General features: G+C 35.1%; 1 protein-coding gene across 2 annotated transcripts in view; it reads right to left on the bottom strand.

The window, feature by feature from the left end:
* The window catches only part of LOC127431457 (glycogen debranching enzyme-like), a 35,004-nt gene extending 12,580 nt beyond the window's left edge, over nucleotides 1-22,424 (bottom strand). The window contains exons 1-21 of one of the 2 annotated variants that reach the window (XM_051681857.1): nucleotides 22,399-22,424; nucleotides 21,572-21,724; nucleotides 20,289-20,499; nucleotides 18,655-18,824; nucleotides 17,293-17,496; nucleotides 14,522-14,703; nucleotides 14,299-14,410; nucleotides 14,045-14,171; nucleotides 12,868-12,970; nucleotides 12,686-12,783; nucleotides 12,433-12,572; nucleotides 12,094-12,281; nucleotides 11,370-11,493; nucleotides 7,650-7,813; nucleotides 6,899-7,000; nucleotides 5,907-6,062; nucleotides 3,718-3,868; nucleotides 3,460-3,584; nucleotides 2,459-2,571; nucleotides 1,935-2,069; nucleotides 1,647-1,777 (exon numbers count right to left, since the gene is read on the bottom strand). In XM_051681857.1, the coding sequence (XP_051537817.1) occupies nucleotides 1,647-1,777; nucleotides 1,935-2,069; nucleotides 2,459-2,571; nucleotides 3,460-3,584; nucleotides 3,718-3,868; nucleotides 5,907-6,062; nucleotides 6,899-7,000; nucleotides 7,650-7,813; nucleotides 11,370-11,493; nucleotides 12,094-12,281; nucleotides 12,433-12,572; nucleotides 12,686-12,783; nucleotides 12,868-12,970; nucleotides 14,045-14,171; nucleotides 14,299-14,410; nucleotides 14,522-14,703; nucleotides 17,293-17,496; nucleotides 18,655-18,824; nucleotides 20,289-20,499; nucleotides 21,572-21,653 (2,818 nt within the window). In that variant the 5' untranslated portion in view covers nucleotides 21,654-21,724; nucleotides 22,399-22,424. Of the gene's footprint in view, nucleotides 1-1,646; nucleotides 1,778-1,934; nucleotides 2,070-2,458; nucleotides 2,572-3,459; nucleotides 3,585-3,717; nucleotides 3,869-5,906; nucleotides 6,063-6,898; nucleotides 7,001-7,649; nucleotides 7,814-11,369; nucleotides 11,494-12,093; nucleotides 12,282-12,432; nucleotides 12,573-12,685; nucleotides 12,784-12,867; nucleotides 12,971-14,044; nucleotides 14,172-14,298; nucleotides 14,411-14,521; nucleotides 14,704-17,292; nucleotides 17,497-18,654; nucleotides 18,825-20,288; nucleotides 20,500-21,571; nucleotides 21,735-22,398 lie in introns of those variants that run through there. The other variant, XM_051681856.1, reaches the window with a different exon arrangement.
* Nucleotides 22,425-22,950: the final 526 nt, after the last annotated feature.

Raw genomic sequence — 22,950 nt, 5'->3', positions numbered from 1 at the left:
TTATTAAGTTAACATTTATAATAGTTTTTAGATCTTAATATGTATTAGTAATTGTTTGCATGTCGTCATAGACGGATACTTGCGTGACGGTAAATGGAAAGGTGGTTATACTGTATATGATTTTTTTTTTTTTTTTTTTGACCACTTTGTCATTTTAATTGCTTTTTCATTTCATTTGAAGTGCAGTTTGAATTTAGAAATGTCTTTGGTTTAAGTTTTTAGTTTTTTAAATAAATTAATTCAATTTTCAATGCAAAATCACTAAAGCAAGAATATTCACTGATCCCTAAGCTGGGGTGTTGACGATGTAGTTGTATTTTTTTTTTTTTTTAAATAAAAATATCGTGAACATATTTCTTGCATATCGCCCAGTCCTAGGAGGGAACAAAATGAATATATTCACACACATTCAAATTCATTACCCTTCCAAAGCTGGGTCCCGGGATGAAAGGTAATAAAACACCAACATTAAACCCGCAACAACCCACAGTAAGTGATGTGTTTGCCCGGACAATGAAATACCCGACCGGTAGCCCATGATGGAGAGAATGCACGGATGAAGTAAGTTCGTTGCCAAAGAGATGTTGCCCTTCACAACTGCTGAAAAGACATCTTTCAAAAAGTTGAACAATACACATTTTAATTGCACTTCATTTTTTTCAGTTTCATTAGAATTTTTAGTTAAAATAAATAAAAAAATAGAGTTAAAAGTTTGAAATCAAGCTGCCTTGCGTTATTGTGTAGGCTATTGCATAATGAAAATTACCCGATGGTACCACTTAGCATCCAACCAGCGGTAATACCGGCGTTAGTCGGTTTGAATGTGAACACCACACCGGTGTGAACATTTTGATATCTTGGCAAATCTAGGATACAGTATTCTGTGCTTTTTTGGCACTGTTGTGTACTGCACGAATGTCATACAGGTACTCCTAGCATACAGTAAATCAGCATACATATGGCACAGTATATTGTATATACTGCAGAAATAGTAAGAGTAGTATAGTAGTATGCTATTCCAACTACAGGCCATGAGGTTACATTGGCTATGTTCGGAATAGCATTCTAACATGCTACTCTTTCTACAATATTTCTGCTGTGTATAGTATGTGTACTGTGCACAGTATGTGAATTTCCTGCATGAAATACCCTGTTGACCTGCGTAAATGCACTGTGTGCAACTCTATTGTAATACTGCATCCAACAATGTAATACACTCCACTTGACCTTCCAATTTCCAGTTTGATGAATGAATTGTTAGTAATTGCAGTCACTGTTTTAACATCTCTTTTTCTCATTATTTGATCAAACTGCCAAAAGTTTCAGAAATGTTCACAGAAAATTGAACTAAAAATGCAAAATAACTGTTTTTATTTTTAAGATGATAACTTGACACCACTTATAAGAAACGCGATGAGGCCACTTGACAACAATGTAGCATACTGCTGTTTATAACGTTTATCTAGGAATAATGGCAACAGTTTCAATAACTTTTTTTAGTAGGCGATGTACAGTGTATGCTGCGCAGTATTCAGTAAGTAGTAAGCTACTATTCCATTCTGAACAACACTAGTCACATGTCCACAGTCACCAGACCCAACAACACCTACTGTATTATGTGACGTGGCTAATTTGGTATCCTATACCTTGCAGGCCTCCATACTTTAGGGGCATCCAGGATGGAATATTGTAGCAGCCACCACCATCTTCCTGTTCCTCAGCATCACAGCGGAACAGTAAGATGTTCAGTTCGGCAAGGGTTAACTTGGAGATTAAACTGCCACATAATAAAAACAAAAAAACAGGCCTCAGTAACTGAACTGACACACATTGGGACATTGTGTAAACTGTTAACTGTTAAACAGCACAGTTGATATTTAGCTTTCCCAAAAAAGTATCATTGTTAAATTGTATAAAGTTTAAACGTGACTCACAATTCAAGTGCTATTTTCAGGATTCCAGGAACATTGCTGTCAGTCAGACTGCCAGATTTATAAAGCCGGTTAAACTGTACGAGTTGAGTTCGTAGGTAGCCGACCATGTTTTGAGAGTTTGAGTCAAGACTCACCCTGTGAGATAAAATATATGTACAGTACCGGTCAAAGGTTTGGACACATTATTCCCATACTTTGAAACAACCTTTTGTGCTATTTCATAGTTTTGATAACTTTGCTGCTATTCTACAATGTGAAACATTGTAATAAAGAATGAATAGTTGTGTCATAACTTTTGAGTGGCAGTTTTTCAATCAGTTATCAACTATTATACAATGAGGGTGACAAATCAAGAAAAGTGATTCACAAAAGGTGTGGTTGAGATGGGTTGAATTTATAATGAATAGTTGAATAAAGGAGGATTAATGACATTATGTGAGACTGAGAGCATGAATTAATTTAGGATTGATTTCACTGGCAGTGTGTGTGTGTGTGTGTGTGTGTGTGTGTGTGTGTGTGTTTACCTGAATGACATAACACTACCAGCAGTGAGATTTTCAAACAAAATCTCCTCAACAAACTCACAGCGTCCCTTTGTGGTGGCATCTCCCTGTTTTACAATTTCACTGTCCTTTAACTGAAAACAAAAACACATCTTATAACATATAAAAAATAAATTTAAAAAAAACAGCAAACCTGAAGCTGGATAGCTGACACATAATAACATGTCAATGCACTTTTTTTTTTATGAACATCAAGAGTGTAGATTAAAACTTTTCAAGATTGTAGTTTGTAGTTTACATTTTTTTAAGGTAAAGCACATATTTTTGGTGCAGTAACTGGTCACCATTTCAATAGTTTTTTTTAGGAGTTGATTTAACAGTTTTTAATCACCTTTTTGCCAATTCATTTACATGAATGTTTAAAGGTACAAATATTCCAGCTATCAATAGTCTATTAATTAAAATGGTCATAAAAACTGACCATTTTAATCAAAATGTTGTTTAAATTGTTTTAGGTGGAGTTTAGCAATGGTTCTCAACTGGTGGGACGTGACCCATTTCTGGTCTGTTCTGATAATGATAGCAATGCTAAATGCAAATAATAAAATGCAAATGCATCTAACCATATGATCATGCTTAGTTATAGTACAGCAAAATAAATAGGCTTATAAACTTTTAAAAGGTTCAGTAGAATTGTGTTGCTAATTTCTATGTCACTTGGTAATGTACAGTAGCAAATACTAATAAAATATTTGGCCAGGTGTTTGTTCCATGTGTTAGGCTGTTGCAGTTTATGGTCAATTTATTACATTACATTTTTATTTTTTGTTGTTGTTGTTGTTGTTGTTACTTTTGTGCATTTAACCATTTTGGTACTGTGCGGGCTCGCTACTTCATCTGCAATGTAAAATCTGGGTCCTGAAAAACCAGTTGAGAACCACTACAGTATAACACGTCAACATCCCAAAACTAATTCATGTCAACTTCCCAACCAGCTGCTGCTGGAACTGGCATCGTGTTACCTGGATGTTTTCACGCAGCTCAACTGTGTAGTTTGGCATGCCGTTAATGAACTTCTCATCTTTCGCATATAACTCAGCGTTTCTCTCTACTGTCCGCGCCTCTAAAATCACTTCCTCGATTTTACCTGCGCAACAAGTTGGTACTTTACAGACAAGATTTCTAACAGGGTAAGCTGGTTTTTAAGAAGTATCAACTGATATCAACTTACATGAAGTGCTATACATAAAAATGTAAAGGCAGCAACTGTTGGTTTGTACCTGGGATGTACATGGGGGTCAGATGTTCTCTGTACTGGTGTGTTTCAGGGTTTTTAAAGGCTGTGCGAGACACAGTCACAACAGACTGATGTGAACTAGGGCAGTGCCTAGTTACAGCCACAGTGTCTTCATCCAGTTGATCTACATAAACCTGTGACATACATTACACCCATAAAAGTACACATAAACACAGACAGTCATACGCATTTTTACTGAATTTAGAGGGGTGGAGATGTAGCTAAAAGGTTAAAGTGAAAATGAGTTTTTAGCCAATGTGTGTTTGCTTTAAGACCGTATACACTGATGAGGCAAAACATTATGACCACCTCCCTGATATGCTGTTGGTCCTCCACGTGCTGCCAAAACAGCACCGACCCGCCAAGGCATGGACTCTACAAGACCTCTGAAGGTGTCTTATGGTATCTGGCACCAAGATATTAGCAGCAGATCCTTAAAGTCCTGTAAGTTGCGAGATGGAGCTGCTGTGGATCGGACTTGTTGGTCCAGCACATCCCACAGATGCACATCTGACCCAGTCATCTGGCCATAACAATTTGGCCCTTGTCAAAGTCGCTCAGGACTTTACTCCTGTCCATTTCTCCAGCATTCAACACTTTGACTATGAGAACTGATTGTTTGCTTACCATCTAATCTACCCAGACCTTGACATGTGGCTTTGTTAGGAGATGATCAACGTTATTCACTTCACCTGTGAGTGGTCATAATGTTTTGGCTTATCAGTTTATATGCAAGTGTTCTCCTAAATACTGAAAAAAAAAAAAAAAAAAATATATATATATATATATATATATATATATATATATATATATATATATATATAATTAATAACTTTTTGAAGATATACGCATTTAAAATTTTTATTAAGACAATTTTCTGGGTTTAATACAAGTTCAGTAAGTTCAATATAAAGAATCTGAGGAATGCTGTCTATTTCCACAGAAATGTTTTTTGACACGTACCTCAGTTTGTATAAACAAACAAATTTCTTTCTTCTGCAGAGCACAAACTAAGATTTTTAGAAGAATATCTCAGCTCTGTAGGTCCTTTCAATGCAAGTGAATGATGACCAGACCTTTGTAGCTCCAAAAATCACATAAAGGAAACATAAGTGATCCATATTACTCCAGTGGTTAAATCCATAAATTCTGAAGCGATATGATAGGTTCGGGTGAGAAACAGAACAATATTCAAGATTTATTTTTTTCAATAAATCTCCACTTTTACTTTCACTTTCAGATGTGAAAGTGAAAATAAACAGGCACCACATGTGACTTTCCGACGTAAAAGTGAAAGTGGAGATTTAGAGTAAAAAGAGGACTTCAATTTTGATCTGTTTCTCACCCACATCTATCATATCGCTTCTGAAGATATACTGTAAATTTAACCACTGAAGTCATCCTTTATGTGATTTTTGGAGCTACAGAGGTCTGGCCACCATTCACTTGCATTGTATGGACCTATAAAGCTGAGATGTTCTTCTAAAAATCTTTGTGTTCTTCTGAAGAAAGAAAGTCATGCACTTCTGGGATGGCATGAGGGTGAGTAAATTATAACAGAATTTTAATGTTTGAGTGAACTATCCTTTTGAGAAATACACTTACAATGGAAGCATATGGGGAAAGCATTGCACTGGGATAAATGTTAAAATACACAGTGTTACACAGTAGTCACAAGACTTACACATTATACAGTACATGTTAACGTGAGATTAGTACTCATGTAACGAACCTTGTCTGTGCAAAGATATATAAAATATACTGCTGTCGTGATCATGGAAAGCTGGTTAACCCTGTAACTTTGGCTAGAAATGTGCAAGAATACCAGAAAGTGGTTCTGGTAATGCAGTTTATCCACCTAGAACACCAGTACCACCACTTAAAGGATGATTTAAACAACATTACAGCTCAAATTATGCAGTATGGAACAATTAATATAAGTGCTTTAAATACAAATATGCATCACATTGTTGCTTTTAAATAATTCGGAATGCACTGCCCATAGATTTCCATTGTAAGTCCACTTTGGATAAAAGTGTAAGCTAAATGACTAATTTGTATTTAATCAGTAGTCAAAGAACCTCTATGAGTCTCAAACTCTCTTCCTGCTGTTGGATATTGTGACTCACATTTAAATTTATTTGATCTGTTATAAGTAATGATTATCCTGACCTGGGAGAATCCCTTCTCTGCCAGCTCTTGGTGGAGTCTGTTGAGGGCCAGTTTTCCTGCCATTATACCAGTTTGAAGGTTCACCTCCCCAACAGAAGAGGGCAGTGCATCAGAGTTCCACTTAGAATAAAGACGCTCTTCCTTTACTACTGAAATCTGAGGAAAAACCAAGAGGTCAAGCCAAAGTTTAGCAAATAGGCATTGGCAGTTAGCCCCTGCTGGTAGATGCTGTAACTACACCATTATGCAGGCAAAAAAGTTTATTCTGACAAAATAAAATGTTTTGCAATCAACATATTAATTGAAAATATTTCATTACATTAAAATAGATGTTTTTACAGTGCCTGATTTTATCGGAGGGCACTTAAAAGCATGAAATTAACCAATTAGTATAGTCGCTAGTGAAGGGCAAATTGCACACTTCTGGGGGGTCCTGTGCCAGCTGAGAAACTGCCATTGAAATGAGAACGCTAACCGATACTTTCTCTGGGTGTTATAGACTCCTCGGTCCTAATATAGAGTAATCAGTCAGATGGCATTAACAGGCCTGAGTGCCAGTGAAACAAAGATGGCAGATGGCGTACATCCGGAGCTGCATGTGCCAGCTGAGCAACTGCCATTGAGATGAATGGAAAAGCTAACTGATAGCTCTCTCCAAGTGTATTAGAACTCTTTGGGAAAAACTTTGAAGTGAAAAGAAAAAAGATAACAGAAAGGCTTTTGTTTATGTATGAATTCTGACCTAGATACACAGGGCCTTGGATGGGTGAGAACAGGTAAAACATTTGTAGAGGGAGTGTTATAATAGAGGTGCCGACAGAACAAAGATGATGCTTATGTAATTGGGATTTATGTAAAAAAAAAAAAAAAAAAATTCTGGGTCTTAATAAAATATATATAAAAAACAAGGCAAGAATGGAAGGGAAAGAGCAGGCTTTTAATGATGCAAGTGTTTATGTAACAAAACAAAACAAAATCTCATGACTCAAAACCTGATGAGGGACGAGCTCGTCATATCCTCTAGTGCTGCCTGTGGCACAACAAGCCATAGAGACGATAGCAGAGCTGGGTAGGGCATCATACACTGAACGGGCCTACAGTACAAGACACAAGAGTTCCACAAAATAAAATACAATTCTGTAAAACAGACAAGAATACAATACAATAAAATATCTGATCATACATTTGCCTATTAAAATATTTTATTTATGTGTATTTTATTTGTATCTATTGAATAATCTATCACTAATATTTTAACTAATTTTTAGTACAGATTTTTTGTAGTAAATATTTTAATTTTATTCTTTATATTTAAATATAATATATAATTTTCTGTATAAACCTTATATTCTTATGTACTAATTATTATTATGTATTATTTACTCATTAAATTATTTATCTTAAGGCACAATTTACAATCATGTTTTTTTTTTATTAAACTGCATTACAGACATTACAGATATTACAGATATTACAGCTTCTATTTCTGTTAAAGCAAAATTATCTGTAAAGCTACTATGAAATGATGCGTGTTGTGAAAAGCGCTATTCAAATAAAAATGACTTGACTTGACATGTCTGTTCCTTTATTATCAAAGTATAAATAAACAAAATAGGATAAAAGGAGGAAAAAGCCTAAATAACCTTAATAACATTAAAAAAAAACTAAATCCTTCACAGGATGTGAGCTTCATACAAAGGCTATAACAGGATGCTTTTGGCAAACAAATACTTTTTTACTGACCTGAATGGGACATTCGTTGTCATGGGTAACATCTAGAAACATGGCGTGAGCTATGGAAGGCACTAAGGGTCTGAGGTTTGGCTGTACAAAAGACCCCACAGGCTCCCCTCCAAACCGGTACACGAGCCGCCCTTCCTCATGACTGTCTCTTGCACTCATGGCCTCTAAGAATGAGACAACAGATCCTGAGGCAATACTGTACCTCTCTCTAAATGGAAAATATCTTTTATAAATTATTTGAGACCAATGAAAGGAATGTTCTGGGCTCAGAACAAGGGATCGTTCACCCAAGAATGAAAATTCTATCATCATTTACTAACACTCTTGGGTTCCAAATCCATATGACTTTCTTAATTCCATGGTACACAGAAGGAAATGTTAGGCAGATTCATATCCTCAGTCCCCATTCACTTTCATTGTATGGAGAAAAGATGTATTGACTGATGCTAACTTCCTTTTGTGTCCCATGGAATAAAGACTTTTGCATCTCTATCAACAGCATCTGCAGCATACTGACGATAGGCAAGTAAGAAAAAAAAAAAACATTTTACTGTAATGCATTTACAATGGTAGTCTATGAGGTAAGGCATTCTGTAGGCTCTATAAGCAAAAATGTGAACCTCATATGTTTTGTTAAAGACATTGTCCAGCTCCTCACTGCCTGTGAACAGTTCAGCCACCACATACAGATCAGCCCTGTGTTCACGAGCTACAGCCAACATATACTGCAGTGCAGCAAGCAAAGCACACAGCCACAGCAGCACGGTTAAATGATAGATCAATCGATCGATAAAATAGATAGATAGATAGATAGATAGATAGAAGAAAAAGATGGATGTATGGATGGAAGGATGAAAGAAAGAAAAAAGATGGAGAGAAGGAATTGAAACAAGCGCAATGCCAAGGTTTATAATAAGCTGCGTAGATAGATAGATAGATAGATAGATAGATAGAAGGAAAAAAGATGGATGTATGGATGGAAGGATGGATATATAGAAAGAAAGAAAGAAAGAAAGGATGGATGATGGAAGGAAAGAAAGAAAAAAGAAAGAGAGATGGATGGATGGATGGATGGAAGGATGGACAGAAAGAAAGAAAGAAAGAAAAAAAGATGGAGAGAAGGAATTGAAACAAGCGCAATCCCAAGGTTTATAATAAGCCGTTTAGATAGATAGATAGATAGATAGATAGATAGATAGATAGATAGATAGGTAGATAGAAGGAAAAAAGATGGATGTATGGATGGAAGGATGGATAGAAAGAAAGAAAGAAAGAAAGAAAGAAAGAAAGAAAGAAAGAAAGAAAAAAGAAAGAGAGATGGATGGATGGATGGATGGATGGATGGATGGAAGGATAGAAAGAAAGAAAAAATAGATAGATAGATAGATAGATAGATAGATAGATAGATAGATAGATAGATAGATAGAAGGAAAAAAGATGGATGTATGGATGGAAAGAAAGAAAGAAAGAAAGAAAGAAAGAAAGAAAGAAAGAAAAAGATGGAGAGAAGGAACTGAAACAAGCGCAATCCCAAGGTTTATAATAAGCCGTGTAGATAGATAGATAGATAGATAGATAGAAGGAAAAAAGATGGATGTATGGATGGAAGGATGGATAGAAAGAAAGAAAGAAAGAAAGAAAGAAAGAAAGAAAGAAAGAAAAAAGAAAGAGAGATGGATGGATGGATGGATGGATGGATGGATGGATGGATGGATGGATGGATGGAAGGATAGAAAGAAAGAAAAAATAGATAGATAGATAGATAGATAGATAGATAGATAGATAGAAGGAAAAAAGATGGATGTATGGATGGAAAGAAAGAAAGAAAGAAAGAAAGAAAGAAAGAAAGAAAGAAAGAAAAAGATGGAGAGAAGGAATTGAAACAAGCGCAATCCCAAGGTTTATAATAAGCCGTTTAGATAGATAGATAGATAGATAGATAGATAGATAGATAGATAGATAGATAGGTAGATAGAAGGAAAAAAGATGGATGTATGGATGGAAGGATGGATAGAAAGAAAGAAAGAAAGAAAGAAAGAAAGAAAGAAAGAAAGAAAGAAAGAAAGAAAGAGAGATGGATGGATGGATGGATGGATGGATGGATGGATGGAAGGATAGAAAGAAAGAAAAAATAGATAGATAGATAGATAGATAGATAGATAGATAGATAGATAGATAGATAGATAGATAGATAGAAGGAAAAAAGATGGATGTATGGATGGAAAGAAAGAAAGAAAGAAAGAAAGAAAGAAAGAAAAAAGATGGAGAGAAGGAACTGAAACAAGCGCAATCCCAAGGTTTATAATAAGCCGTGTAGATAGATAGATAGATAGATAGATAGAAGGAAAAAAGATGGATGTATGGATGGAAGGATGGATAGAAAGAAAGAAAGAAAGGATGGATGATGGAAGGAAAGAAAGAAAAAAGAAAGAAAGAGAGATAGATGGATGGATGGAAGGATAGAAAGAAAGAAAGAAAGAAAGAAAGAAAGAAAGAAAGAAAAAAGAAAAAATAGATAGATAGATAGATAGATAGATAGATAGATAGATAGATAGATAGATAGATAGATAGAAGGAAAAAAGATGGATGTATGGATGGAAGGATGGAAAGAAAGAAAGAAAGAAAGAAAGAATGGATGGAAGATGGAAGGAAGGAAGGAAAGAAAGAAAAAAGATGGAGAGATGTAATTGAAACAAGCGCAATGCCAAGGTTTATAATAAGCTGCGTAGATAGATAGATAGATAGATAGATAGATAGATAGATAGATAGATAGATAGATAGAAGGAAAAAAGATGGATGTATGGATGGAAAGATGGATAGAAAGAAAGAAAGAAAGAAAGAAAGAAAGAAAGAAAGAAAGAAAGAGAGATGGATGGATGGATGGAAGGATAGAAAGAAAGAAAGAAAAATAGATAGATAGATAGATAGATAGATAGATAGATAGATAGATAGAAGGAAAAAAGATGGATGTATGGATGGAAAGAAAGAAAGAAAGATGGAGAGAAGGAACTGAAACAAGCGCAATCCCAAGGTTTATAATAAGCCATGTAGATAGATAGATAGATAGATAGAAGGAAAAAAGATGGATGTATGGATGGAAGGATGGATAGAAAGAAAGAAAGAAAGAAAGAAAGAAAGAAAGAAAAAATAGATAGATAGATAGATAGATAGATAGATAGATAGATAGATAGAAGGAAAAAAGATGGATGTATGGATGGAAGGATGGATAGAAAGAAAGAAAGAAAGAAAGAAAGAAAGAAAGAAAGAAAGAAAGAAAGAAAAAATAGATAGATAGATAGATAGATAGATAGATAGATAGATAGATAGATAGAAGGAAAAAAGATGGATGTGTGGATGGAAGGATGGAAAGTTAGAAAGAAAGAAAGAATGGATGGAAGATGGAAGGAAGGAAGGAAAGAAAGAAAAAAGATGGAGAGATGTAATTGAAACAAGTGCAATGCCAAGGTTTATAATAAGCTGCGTAGATAGATAGATAGATAGATAGATAGATAGATAGATAGATAGATAGATAGATAGATAGATAGATAGATAGATAGAAGGGAAAAAATTGCGTCAAAGTAGGAGGGAAGGAGAGAAAGAATTATTGGTATCATGAAAAGGATTAATGTTTTAGCAAAACAAGAGATAGAAAACAAACAGAGAGCAGATTTATTGTCAAGGGCAAACGTGTGTCTCTAGCAGTCTGCAGTTTTGCTGTACCTCTGATGAGACTGGTTATCCCCAGCCGATTAACAAACAAATTGTCAAGCTGTTCGTTTCCTGTAAAGAGTTCAGCTATCACATACAGATTGGGTCTGACCGCTCGGGCTGATGCTAACATAGCCTACAGACACAACATACAACACACCACATCCAACAGAACACACCCACATAACTGAATAAATGAGCTGAGGGGAAAGAAACAGGACTTTAGAAGACTATATAATACAAGTTCGGATTATTTACCTCTTCTATCAAGTCAATTTTCTCAATTTAGTACAGGGGAGATTGGGGCTAGTTGTCAGAGGGGGAAGTTGTCACAAGGGCTATATCTCAGTAAGGTTTTGAGTTAATCAAATCACATCGAATCACATGTTTAATGTTTAAATTTAGCTGAAAATCCTATAGGCATGTTGTCACAAAAGGTCAACGTATGTTAAATGAACTAAATTTTATTCCTGGGCAATAGTTTTTGTATCCAAAAAGAGAAGGTAGGAGTGCTTAGTGCCAAAACAGAAATTAACTTAAAAAATGAGTTAAAATTTAGTAAAAAAGTGTGACAACTTGCCTCATTCTCCCATAAAATCTATACTTTTAAAATTCTACAATTATATTCTAGACAATTATCTATTGTGTTGTGCATAAAATGTACGTTGACATAAGTATATCATGTAAAATAGGCAGACTGAGCATAAAGTGTTTCAGTGTAAATATTTCAGCGTACCTCAGCAACATGAAGGGGTGTGGAGTGGCAGTTATCCAGACGCACACCGGAGAAATGTTTGGCTGTGATCTCTGTGTACTTTTTCATGTGAGCCCATAAGTATGGACAGTCTTCTGGTTTTTCACCATAACGAAGTTTAACACTGTCACACCAGCAAACAAGTTCTCTTCTGAGGTAAACATTAGACCCTAACAAACAGAAAAACCACCAAGGACAAATAAACCACTGACAGTAAAAAAACAGACATGTGCCAAAAGTCCTGAGGGTAATGTTACAGTTTAATTAGAAAATAAAAAAAAATAAAAAAATAAAAATATTAAAAGCAAAGTGATGACTTACCTGCCTCTGCAAAGTTCCTGAGCGGGTCATCTCCCATGACCCATCCATTATGGGCGAGCAGATGACAAGCATCATTTGGATTCTGCATCAGCTGTTTTTCTTGCTCCATGGACAAGTCTTCAAATGGGAAGGTAAAATATCTGAATAATTAAAACAACAAAACAAGGTCAAACTTTAAATGTGGCATTCTTATCAGTGTATTACAATACGGATGAAAGCATCAGTAGTCAAAGTGAAAGGTCAAAAGTCTCACTTTGTCACCAAAGGGTTTGTCCAGGTGACAGGTCCAAGTTGAGGGCCATGGGAGGCAAGTCTTTCATAGTGAACCGTTCCCACTATGCAGTTTATAGCCTGTGGGAGGAAATTATATTAACTGATTAGACTGATACTGCAGTCAAACAGAGGACTGTTTGGGAAGCATAACCACTTACCAACCTGCTCATGATGGCCATGCATTTCCTTATAGCATTCCACATTCAGTTCCTCTAGACTCTTTTTAAACCAATCACAGCATTCTTGGATGGATGAGGGGCCATTACTGTAGGGTTTAATAAGAAAAGGCAAAGAAAATTTGTTTAAAAACATTTCATACATAGTGCTAATTCAAAGTGCTTTAGACAGGCATAATAAAAAGCATATATATATATATATAATTTTATTTTTTTATTTATGTTTTTGGGATTAAAATGATAAATCCACAGTTTTATGTACTTTCATTTTAAATGGAATAAAATGAATTTAAAGGAATGAAAATACATGAATAAAAAGACATATTAAAACAATGCAGTGCAATAAAAGGTAAACATGCAGCATAGTTAAAAAGTTACCTACTGTATGATAATAAATAACAATTTAAGGCGCAGGAAAAAAAATTTATATAATACAAAACAAGCAGGGCCGTGAACACTTTACAATTAATTTTTCAGACCATACAAATCCAAATGCAAAAAAAGAAAAATGGTTTGAAACTTTAATGGAATGGATAATTGATCTTTTCTCTTTTTTTATTTTTACTTTTATTTTTTTTACTTTTTCTAAATTGTGACTTTATAAATTATTTTTGGAACAACTGACTCATCACAAATTCACGCTGTGGGCTGTACCATTAGCGTGGGGGTGTAGGTTAGGGAACGGACTGCTTATTACTGCATCTGTATTTCCATACTGCATTTGCATTGGTATGGTCTGAAAAAATGAATTGTAAATTCTTTGAAATTGTAAAATGAATTGTACTTAAATTCTCAAGTAGTTATTAAAAGAGAAGAAAACAGTCAGTAATAAAGTAAAAAACTAAGAAACAAATGTAGTGCTATAAAACAAATAAAAACAATTAAAAAAAAAGACAGAAATTAAGAAATTAATACTTTTTTAAAGCTACTAAAGTTATTCAGCCAAGAGCAGTGAGTGGTTTTGTGGTTTTCTTGTTATTGTTGTTTGAGTAATATTTAGCTTTTTGTCCCACTGTTTACATTCATTTTAGATATAAATGACAGTGTTTACATTAATAATATTAATGTAAACAGAACAGAACAGAACACACCAACAATCCATACAATTCCACAAATATCCATTATTAATCAGAACTTGTACTCGGAACAGGAAGTAAACTCACTTGTGTCTGCCAAACATCTCCAGGGCCAGTTGCATGTCTACGGTGTTGCTGAATCGTCTATACTGTGAATCCTGTATAATTTTCAATTTAGGCTTTCCTTCCAACTCAGGCCCCAAAGGTTTGTTTCCTACAAATGTCAAAAACTCTCAAATTAGTACTGCTCCTACAAGAATTTACCTTCTGAAGGTTCCCTTCCATGGATGGTGCAAGCGTCAGAGTGTTCCTGAAGATGCCAGCAGACTTCAATCACTCACCAGCTTGAAGAACCTTCCTAAACTGCTCCACAGCTTTCTCAACGTTCACTTGCAGAAACTCCCATATTTTCAACTGGGTGAAAACTTCCTTCCATAGAAGCCCTTTAAGCATCTGAAACATCAAGCCAAAATACCATCAAGTGTTTCATTGGTTCATTAGCACCAACCATTGATATTTCTGTAGTATATTCGAGTATAATTAGCTGAGACCTTCAAGACTTACTGTTATGTGCTTCTCATTCTCAATAAGAGCTGGAAGGCCACTGTCATCGTATTTTCCATCTGCTATGGCGCAGCTAAAGTGCCACAGGGCTCTATCCAGAAGCCAGGCAGGTTTCAGATGAGGAGAGTTTACCAGGTTATAGCCACACTCTGGATGGAGTCTGATCCATTTACTGTTAACAGCTAATTATGGGAAAATAAATTAGTCATATAAGTCTAAATTCTGAGATCTTTCAAAATTGCATTTGCATGCATGCATAGAGGGCATATGTTACATATGGCACATGTTACTGTTTTTAAATATATAGAGAGGATCTTCTTTGAGCTACAGTATACCATAGATTCTGTATAGAGATCATCAAATGCAATTTACTTCAGTCTGTGTTTAAAGAGAGTGACCTCCTTTTCGTGTCATTTATGACATTCCGCATTAACAGTGTCAGTCGTTCGTTATACTTCTTAGAAAATGATCAGTGCAGTGTTTAAAGGATCAAAGATCAGCAAATACACACTTTCTGTGGCATCTTACCAAAGAATGATGATATATGTTCTTACTTTTTTCCTCTTTGGAAGTGTTTTTAGGAAACCACTGTTTTTAAAAAATCATGTTTTGTTTTTGGGGTGAATTTGGGGTGCAAATTTCAGGGTTTTCAATGTATCAAAATTTCACCACTGTATCGAAGCACAAATGCTTTCTCACAAATGTACTTTCTTGTGAAGTATTCCCATCAAGCTAGTTGGCTGAAATATATATTAAAGGAATAGTTAACTTAAAATTGAAAATTCTCTTATCGTTTACTCACCCTTATTCCATCCCAGATTTGTATGACTTTCTTTCTTCTGCAGAACAACAACAAAGATTTTTAAAGGAATATTTCAGCTCTGTAGGTCCATTCAATGCAAGGGAATGGTGACCAGACCTTTCAAGCTCCAAAAATCACATAAAGGCCACATAAAAGTAATCCAAAAACTCAAGTGGTTAAATCTGTCTTCAGAATCAATATGATAAGTGTGGGTGAGAAACATATCAATATTAAAGCCCTTTTTTACTTTAAATCTCCACATTCACTTTCACATTATTTCACATTCTGAAAGTGAAAGTAGAGATTTATAGCAAAAACTGATTGAAATATTGATCTGTTTCTCACCCAAAGTCATTGCGTCACTTCAGAATACATATATTAAACCACTGGAGTCGTATGGGTTGCTTTTATGCTACCTTTATGTGATTTTTTTGACCTTCAAAGTTCTGGCCACCATTCATTTGCACCGGAAGGACTTACAGAGCTGAGATGTTCTTCTAAAAGTCTTCTTTTGTGTTCTGCAGAAGAAAGAAAGTCATACACAACTGGGATGGCATGAAAGTGAGTAAATTATGAGATAATCTTTATTTTTGGGTGAACTATCCCTTTAAGTAAAGTAAAAAAAAAAAAAAAAAATTATATCAGGAATTGAAATAAAGTAAAATACTAATTTGGAATATTGCTACATATGATCCAGAACAGTTAGCAATGGCATGCTGGGAGGTGGGAAATTCAGACTTAAATATTTTACTCCCAAAATTGTTGGTATCATACATTTCAGACTGTGAGCAGCTGTTATATGTTAATTTTACATGGTGAACTCTTCCTGCACCTGCAGCTAATATGCCAATAGTTTAAGAAGAACTGCAAAAATTTGAAACTTTCCCAAAACTGTTAGGAAAATTAACCCCTGTTGTGTTACTTTTTATTTTTACACCTTGCTGGATTTTTTGTACAACTCTAAACCAGAACTGGTTGGCGAGAAAGTTTTTTTTTTTTTTTTTTTTTTTTTTGACACCCTCTTAAATATGATGTTCATAAAGTCAAAATGGTTAAAATTACTTTTGTTGATTACTTGTTCCCATGGTATATGAAACATGAGTGCTACATGAAATATTAGAATGTCACAAGCAATTCCAACAATTCCAACTCCCTGCAAGCCCCTGCAATGCCACTCAAAGGTCAAAAATCTCAACCATTGTCCCAGAGACATGACCAACTTTCATCAACTCTCTTATCGCTGCGATTGAGGTTGCCTATAAATAGCCTAACCACTTCTCTTTAAAGCACACAGTGCCATTCTTCAAACCAGAGCTTTAACTTAGAAATTTCTGAGAAACACGTCCAGACAGTTCCTACATACACTATATGGCAAAAAGTTTGTGAACACCCAAACACTACACCCATTAGTCCTTTTTGAGCATTTCATTTCAAAACAATTGGCATTAATAGTGAGTTGATCCTTCCTAACAGCTTCCACTCTTCTGAGAAGGCTTTACACTAAATGTCAGAACATGACTGCGGGGGATTTGCTCCCATTTACAGTAGACACAAAAAGCATCAGTGAGGTCAGGCACTGAGGTTGAGTGATGGGGTCGGGCTTGCAGTTGGCATTCCAATTCATCCCAAAGATGTTCAATGGGGTCCAGTTCTGGGCTTGTGCAAGCCAGTCAAGTTTTTTTCACACCTGACTCAGTACATAATTTTTTATGGACTTTGTTTTATGCACAGGGACATTGTCATGCTGGAATAGAAAAGAAGGGGCCTCCCAAAACCATAGCTACAAAGTTGGAAGCACACAATTCTCTAGAATGCCAGAGTATGCAGTAGTATTAGTATTTGTCTTTACTGGAAATAAGGGGCCTAATCAAAGCCTAATCAAACCCGTTCATTAGAAGAGAGTGTCAACATACGTCGTCACTCTCCTTGTTTTATTTAGTATGTGCTTAAAGGCATAGCAGAAGCATACCTGTGTGGTTGTACACCACGTTTGTGATGCAAACCATGTTCCACTCTTTCTTAAGTTTCTCAGTCAGGTTGCCCACATCCATCCATGTGTAGTTCTTGCCAGGTGGGGAGAAATCTGGGTTCAGTTCTAGTTGATCGGCTATGGAGTAGCATGACCGTGATACACCTAGTTTTTGCAGAGGTGTGAAGTGGATCATGTTGTAACCTGGACATAGAAAAATAATTTGATTGAGTGGGACATCTAAATCAGATCAATAGATGTGTGCAATGTTTAAATGTGACAGTAAACATGGATGAATTTAAAGAAAGATGCCAAACATTGCTATTTGGACAGGGAATGTTACTTATTTATTGAAATATACATCCTATATTTTATATAATGTTTTTTTACAGCAACATGATTACTTGAAAAGGAACATTAATGTAAATTTTACTTTTAATCTTGGTAAACTGGAAAAGACTTGCCCAAACTGCCCACAGAAAGAGCATTTCCCACACATGCAAAGCTTTGTTGGTGACTCTGAAAAGGTGCAATGACCCACAGACTGCTGAGAGTGATAAAGTTCAACCTGGTTTTGTGTGAGACCTTGTCAGATCAGAAGAATTTTTTCTGAATATTACACTATATTGACTCAGTAGACCCAATTAATGGGGATAAAAGACCAATTTCTTAGTTGGTAATACATATTTGTCAATATAAACCTAAATGAAGATAGGTTTATACATATATATATATATATATATATATATATATGGGAAATAATAATTTCCAGCTAATTCATTATGAGAGACATTATGCTTTTATCAAGATTAAAAGTGCTTTTATCAAGATTTTTTCAAATTACCACACATAAAATGCGCCTTTTACCTGACAGATATCACTGAAAAATCACATCTGTCTCTGTGACATCTCAGGCTCTAATAGCCAAATGAGTCAGAAAATGGGCCCTTTTTTAGCCAATCTGAAATGCACTCTGTTTGTAAGTAATTGTGAGTATTTGGGTTTGCTGATTTGAAGTGTTGTAAAAAGGATGGGGCAGTCGAATTCTGACGGCTAAGTATGACGGAAGATAGAAAAATGGCTGAAATCATTTAAAGCAAATTTAACTGGCCACAAAGTATGTGCCTATTTAAAATGGAATTAAAAAATGGCCATACAAGATCATTGTCTAAATGAAAACTGTACTGCAGGGCCATAGCTAATGGGGTGAAATGTGGTAATGAGTCTAGGGCCCCACAGATCCAACTATTGTTCAACAACAAATTTTAATCTTTATTTTTTTAATATGAATGGGTCCAGAACAATATACAGTCAGGGGGCCCAGAATTCCTTGCTACGGCCCAGCAGAAGAGAGATTCTGACCAGTTTCCTTGGCCACTTTGAGTCTGTCCAGCCATTCGTCCAGTGGACCCAGACACTTGGCCAAGTAAGTTTGAATTGTGATGCAGTCCAGTGGCAGCATCTTCCTCTCATGGCCAACTCGCAGCACTGGATCCACCACAATGTATCCACCTCCGGTCTTCTTCTCATTCCTGCACAAACACAAAAAATGACTTAATAATACTGATATATAACGGATAGTTAATCCATAGGTCATCATTTACTTTACATTCTGCCTAACATTTCCTGTGTGTTCCATGGAAGAAAGTCATATGGTTTTGAAACAACATGAAGTTATTAAATGATGACAGAATTACATTTTTGAGTAAACTACTACTTTAACCTTTTAAGCTTGGATTAGGCCCGCCGATAATAATATGATTATCAAAATATTAATAACTACAGTCTTGACCAACACAAAATAGGTATTGTTTTAAAGCTTAGAAGCTGCACTTTACAATGCATGTAGGCATTATGACCAAAACTGAAAAAGTGCTTTGAAATGTGCAGACAAATCAGAAGTGTTCTGTTTTGTGATTTGTTAATACTTTTGCAATGTATATATTATTGTAATCACTAAAAATATTAAACTGATCAAACAGAAATGTGTCATATGTTGCTGAAAAGCTATCAAAGATTAGAAGACTACCAGCCTATGTGTTTTACTCACAGATACAAATGTAGCAAGTAATAGCTAAGTATACTGTATGTCTTTGACATACATGTTACGTTAACAGGTGTTGCTTATAAGCCGTTTTTTCACTTATACCTTCACGAACAAAAAAAACAACATAAAAAATCACATAGCATTACTTAGAGGAGGGGATTCCTGTTAAAATGAGCCCACACACAACATAATCGGATGCATAGATCATTAGATAACACAGCACATAATGTGCTATCTGGCTAAAAACACGTTAGCTTTCCTGGATCAGATGACTTCATCGAAAATGGTGTAGTACGTTGTCCAGCGTCATGGAATGCTAAACCAATCGTATTAGGATTTAGATCACTGCAACCAGAGGTGCAAGTCATCCAAATATGGGCAGAGAGAATTGTTCACTCTAATTACATATGGCCACCAGGAGATGGCACCAAATACATGACACAGATTCAATGATGGCTCAAATGACACAGAATGGAACTGTATGAGATCGCGTTACTCTTGCCTGCATGCTTTGGAGAGAGAGCATACCTATAGTCATTGTGTGTGTGTATATGTAATTAGTTCTTATGTAGAATTATAATGTTTTATTTGTTTGGAGAGGCTTTTGGACACTTGAAGACATTTTCGCACACTAGGATAAATTATTTTTGTAATTCTATAACTTTTGATTGCCATGTCAAATCAGAAAAATATGAAAAAAGGTAAATTTTTGGCTCATGTTTATTTTTTTATTTTTTTTCATAATCTATATAATAAAAAATTTGGAAAAGTTTTCTTTAAAATTATACCAAACAACTGACCCACTTAGGTCTTTTTGTAGAGTTATATACCCTTTAATCTTGTGCATGCCACTGAAACAGGAAATCTTTAAAAACAACCTAAAATTAATAAACATTATTCAGATTCTAAAAAGTTTTAATCACTTTTAACATTAATAAAACTCACTAACCCACACCCAAAGTAATACTGATAAGAGCCTGCTATCTCCAGCTCCAGTTTGCAGTATTTGTCGGAGTCATCTTCTCTGCCACTGGGGTTGACCCACTCCAGGTGACGGAAGTAGGAGCTGTTGAACTTCCTTCCTGTAGCTGGGTAATTGGTGTGGACGTGCACATTCTGGCCCTGTAGGGTTGGCCCTAACCGAAACTGAAGCTCAAAACCTAAGTGAATAGAAGTGTGAGCCACATTAGCAAACAGCAGAGGACGTTGCAAATTTCAATAATCTGTTAATTAAGTTTACAACTTTTGTTTATAAAGTGCATTTACTTTACTGTTCTGAATCAAGGTCTTTGGTGAATCAGCAATTATTGTATTCAAAGCATTAAATGTTCCTCAATTAAATGTCAACTAGTTGAGAGACTTGAGCTATGTTGGTAATCAAAACAGCATACTACCATACTACTCTGCAGTATATAGTATGTATATTGTGCATTTGTGAATTTACTGTATGCATGGAATACCCGGATGACTTTCTAACAACGAAAAGATCAGCCTCTACCATTTATGTTCTTCATTTGACATTGGACTGTATAACCATTAAAATTAAAATAAAAAATTATGAGATACCATGCACATAATAATAAGGTCATGTGGCAAGGTCATAAGGTCATGTGAAACAATGTAGCATACTGTTTGAAATGTTTAAAGCTGCATGAAGCATACTGTTTCACATACTATTTAAAAAAAAAAAAAAAAAAAAAAAAAAAACGTCATATTTATTTATAAGTAATAGTTATAACAGTAATAGTGTAGGCTATACTATGCAATATGCGCAAGTATTCCATTCCTTCAGTAAACTCACTTGCATACAGTATTTAAAAATTTTCTACACTGCAAAACCTATGAGCAGAAAACCACAGCACATTCCTGAGCTATATATAGCGGATAGCTTTTTCGAATGTGATATTCCAGTGCAAATGCATCATACGTTACGCGTAAATCTATCCAAAGTCTCTCCAGAAGTACGCAGTCTTGAGTTGCAGTAACATTCACACACAGAGTAAAAGATATTAGATGGGTAGAATGGTTTCTGCAGCAAAGGCATCATTAAAACATATATATATATATATATATATATATATATATATATATATATATATATATATATATACATATATATATAAAATAGAAAAATTCTAACCTAACATCATGATAGAAATTATGTTGATAACCAACATTAAATCTTCACGCTTGCAGTACATAGTGGACTGGAGTTTTATGACAAAGACCTACCTTGATCCAGGCGAAACAGTGTGCGCTCCAATCGTTCCATGTCATTCAGGAGAAGCACTCGTGTCTGTTTGCCACGGAACATGTTGGTGGTCCTTTTTTGGGGTGCCCTTTAAACACGGAGGTTACCTCTGGATCTCAAAGAGCGCGGACTGTCTGCCATACGAAAACACCGAACAACATGTGAACAATCCGCTGGCAAGACATGCAGTTATATTAGACTACAGGGGATTCGTGCATGTTTGACCGTTTCTCAACAGTGTTTGCATAAAAAATCTGACCTACTGACCTAACCTGCAGCAACAAAACGAGAAACAGAGTGCATTTAGACAGACAGACAGACAGACAGACAGACAGACCGATAGATAGATAGATAGATAGATAGATAGATACAGACAGAGTATACATAGCCTATAGGCCCACATATACACATACATAGTATGCACAGAGATAAATATTGTGCGATCACTGAATTATTTGTTGACCCGCTTACCTCATTATGTTGCACATTTAAAAATGGCACACTATTGTAGCTTACACTTTAAAAAAAAAAAAAAAAAAAAAATTACTGAAGGGACTGTTTATAAAACATGAATTGAGTAATATGTTAATTTCAGTTTATCAATACATTTTAAATCTTTTTCAAATAAGATTTGCTCAGACATAAACATTAAACCTTTAAATAAACATTTAAACTGATCCTGACTGGGGCCTCTAATTTTAATTTCCCCAGTTGATGGTAAATTTCAAGCAATTCCATGCATTATTCAATAAAGCAAATGTTACAATGAGGAGCCAGAACTGAAATAAACTATAACAAGTTTCATTACCAGACATCAGATGGACTCCTCAACGGAATGTCACCCAACGTTGACAGTACAGCAGACCTTATGCGTCTAATAAGGACATGCATCTGGGGTGACATGACCTTTCAGTGACCCTAAATATAGCAAGTACCTTTCCAGTCATATTTCCCGGGTTACATCACGTAAAGAACATGCGTTGTCCATTCAGTACATAGGTGAATATATAAATACTATACATACAGAAATCTGTCAGAGAACTGATAAACCTTGCAACAACAATAATATTAGTACAGTAATAACAACCTATTAGTGTCATGAGGTATTTCTTTGCTTCAACTTATTTCTTCTTATTTTAAATGTTTTCACAATCCAAGTGGCTTTTAATGAAGAAACAGGTCAATTCTGAACATCATGTTTACTTAACACTATTATTATTATTATTATTATTATTATTATTATTATATATTTCAACATTTACTAAAATGCTGTACAACACTAATGTCAGTCATTGTTGTCTATCAAATACCTTTCTGCAACATTTATTAAAAAAAAGAAAAAAGAAAGAAAAGAAAGAAA

The sequence above is a fragment of the Myxocyprinus asiaticus genome, chromosome 41, assembly GCF_019703515.2.
Source record: "Myxocyprinus asiaticus isolate MX2 ecotype Aquarium Trade chromosome 41, UBuf_Myxa_2, whole genome shotgun sequence".
Taxonomy (NCBI): domain Eukaryota; kingdom Metazoa; phylum Chordata; class Actinopteri; order Cypriniformes; family Catostomidae; genus Myxocyprinus; species Myxocyprinus asiaticus.
The sequence above is the reverse complement of the archived record's forward strand: the minus strand, read 5'-3'. Positions and strand labels throughout refer to the sequence as shown.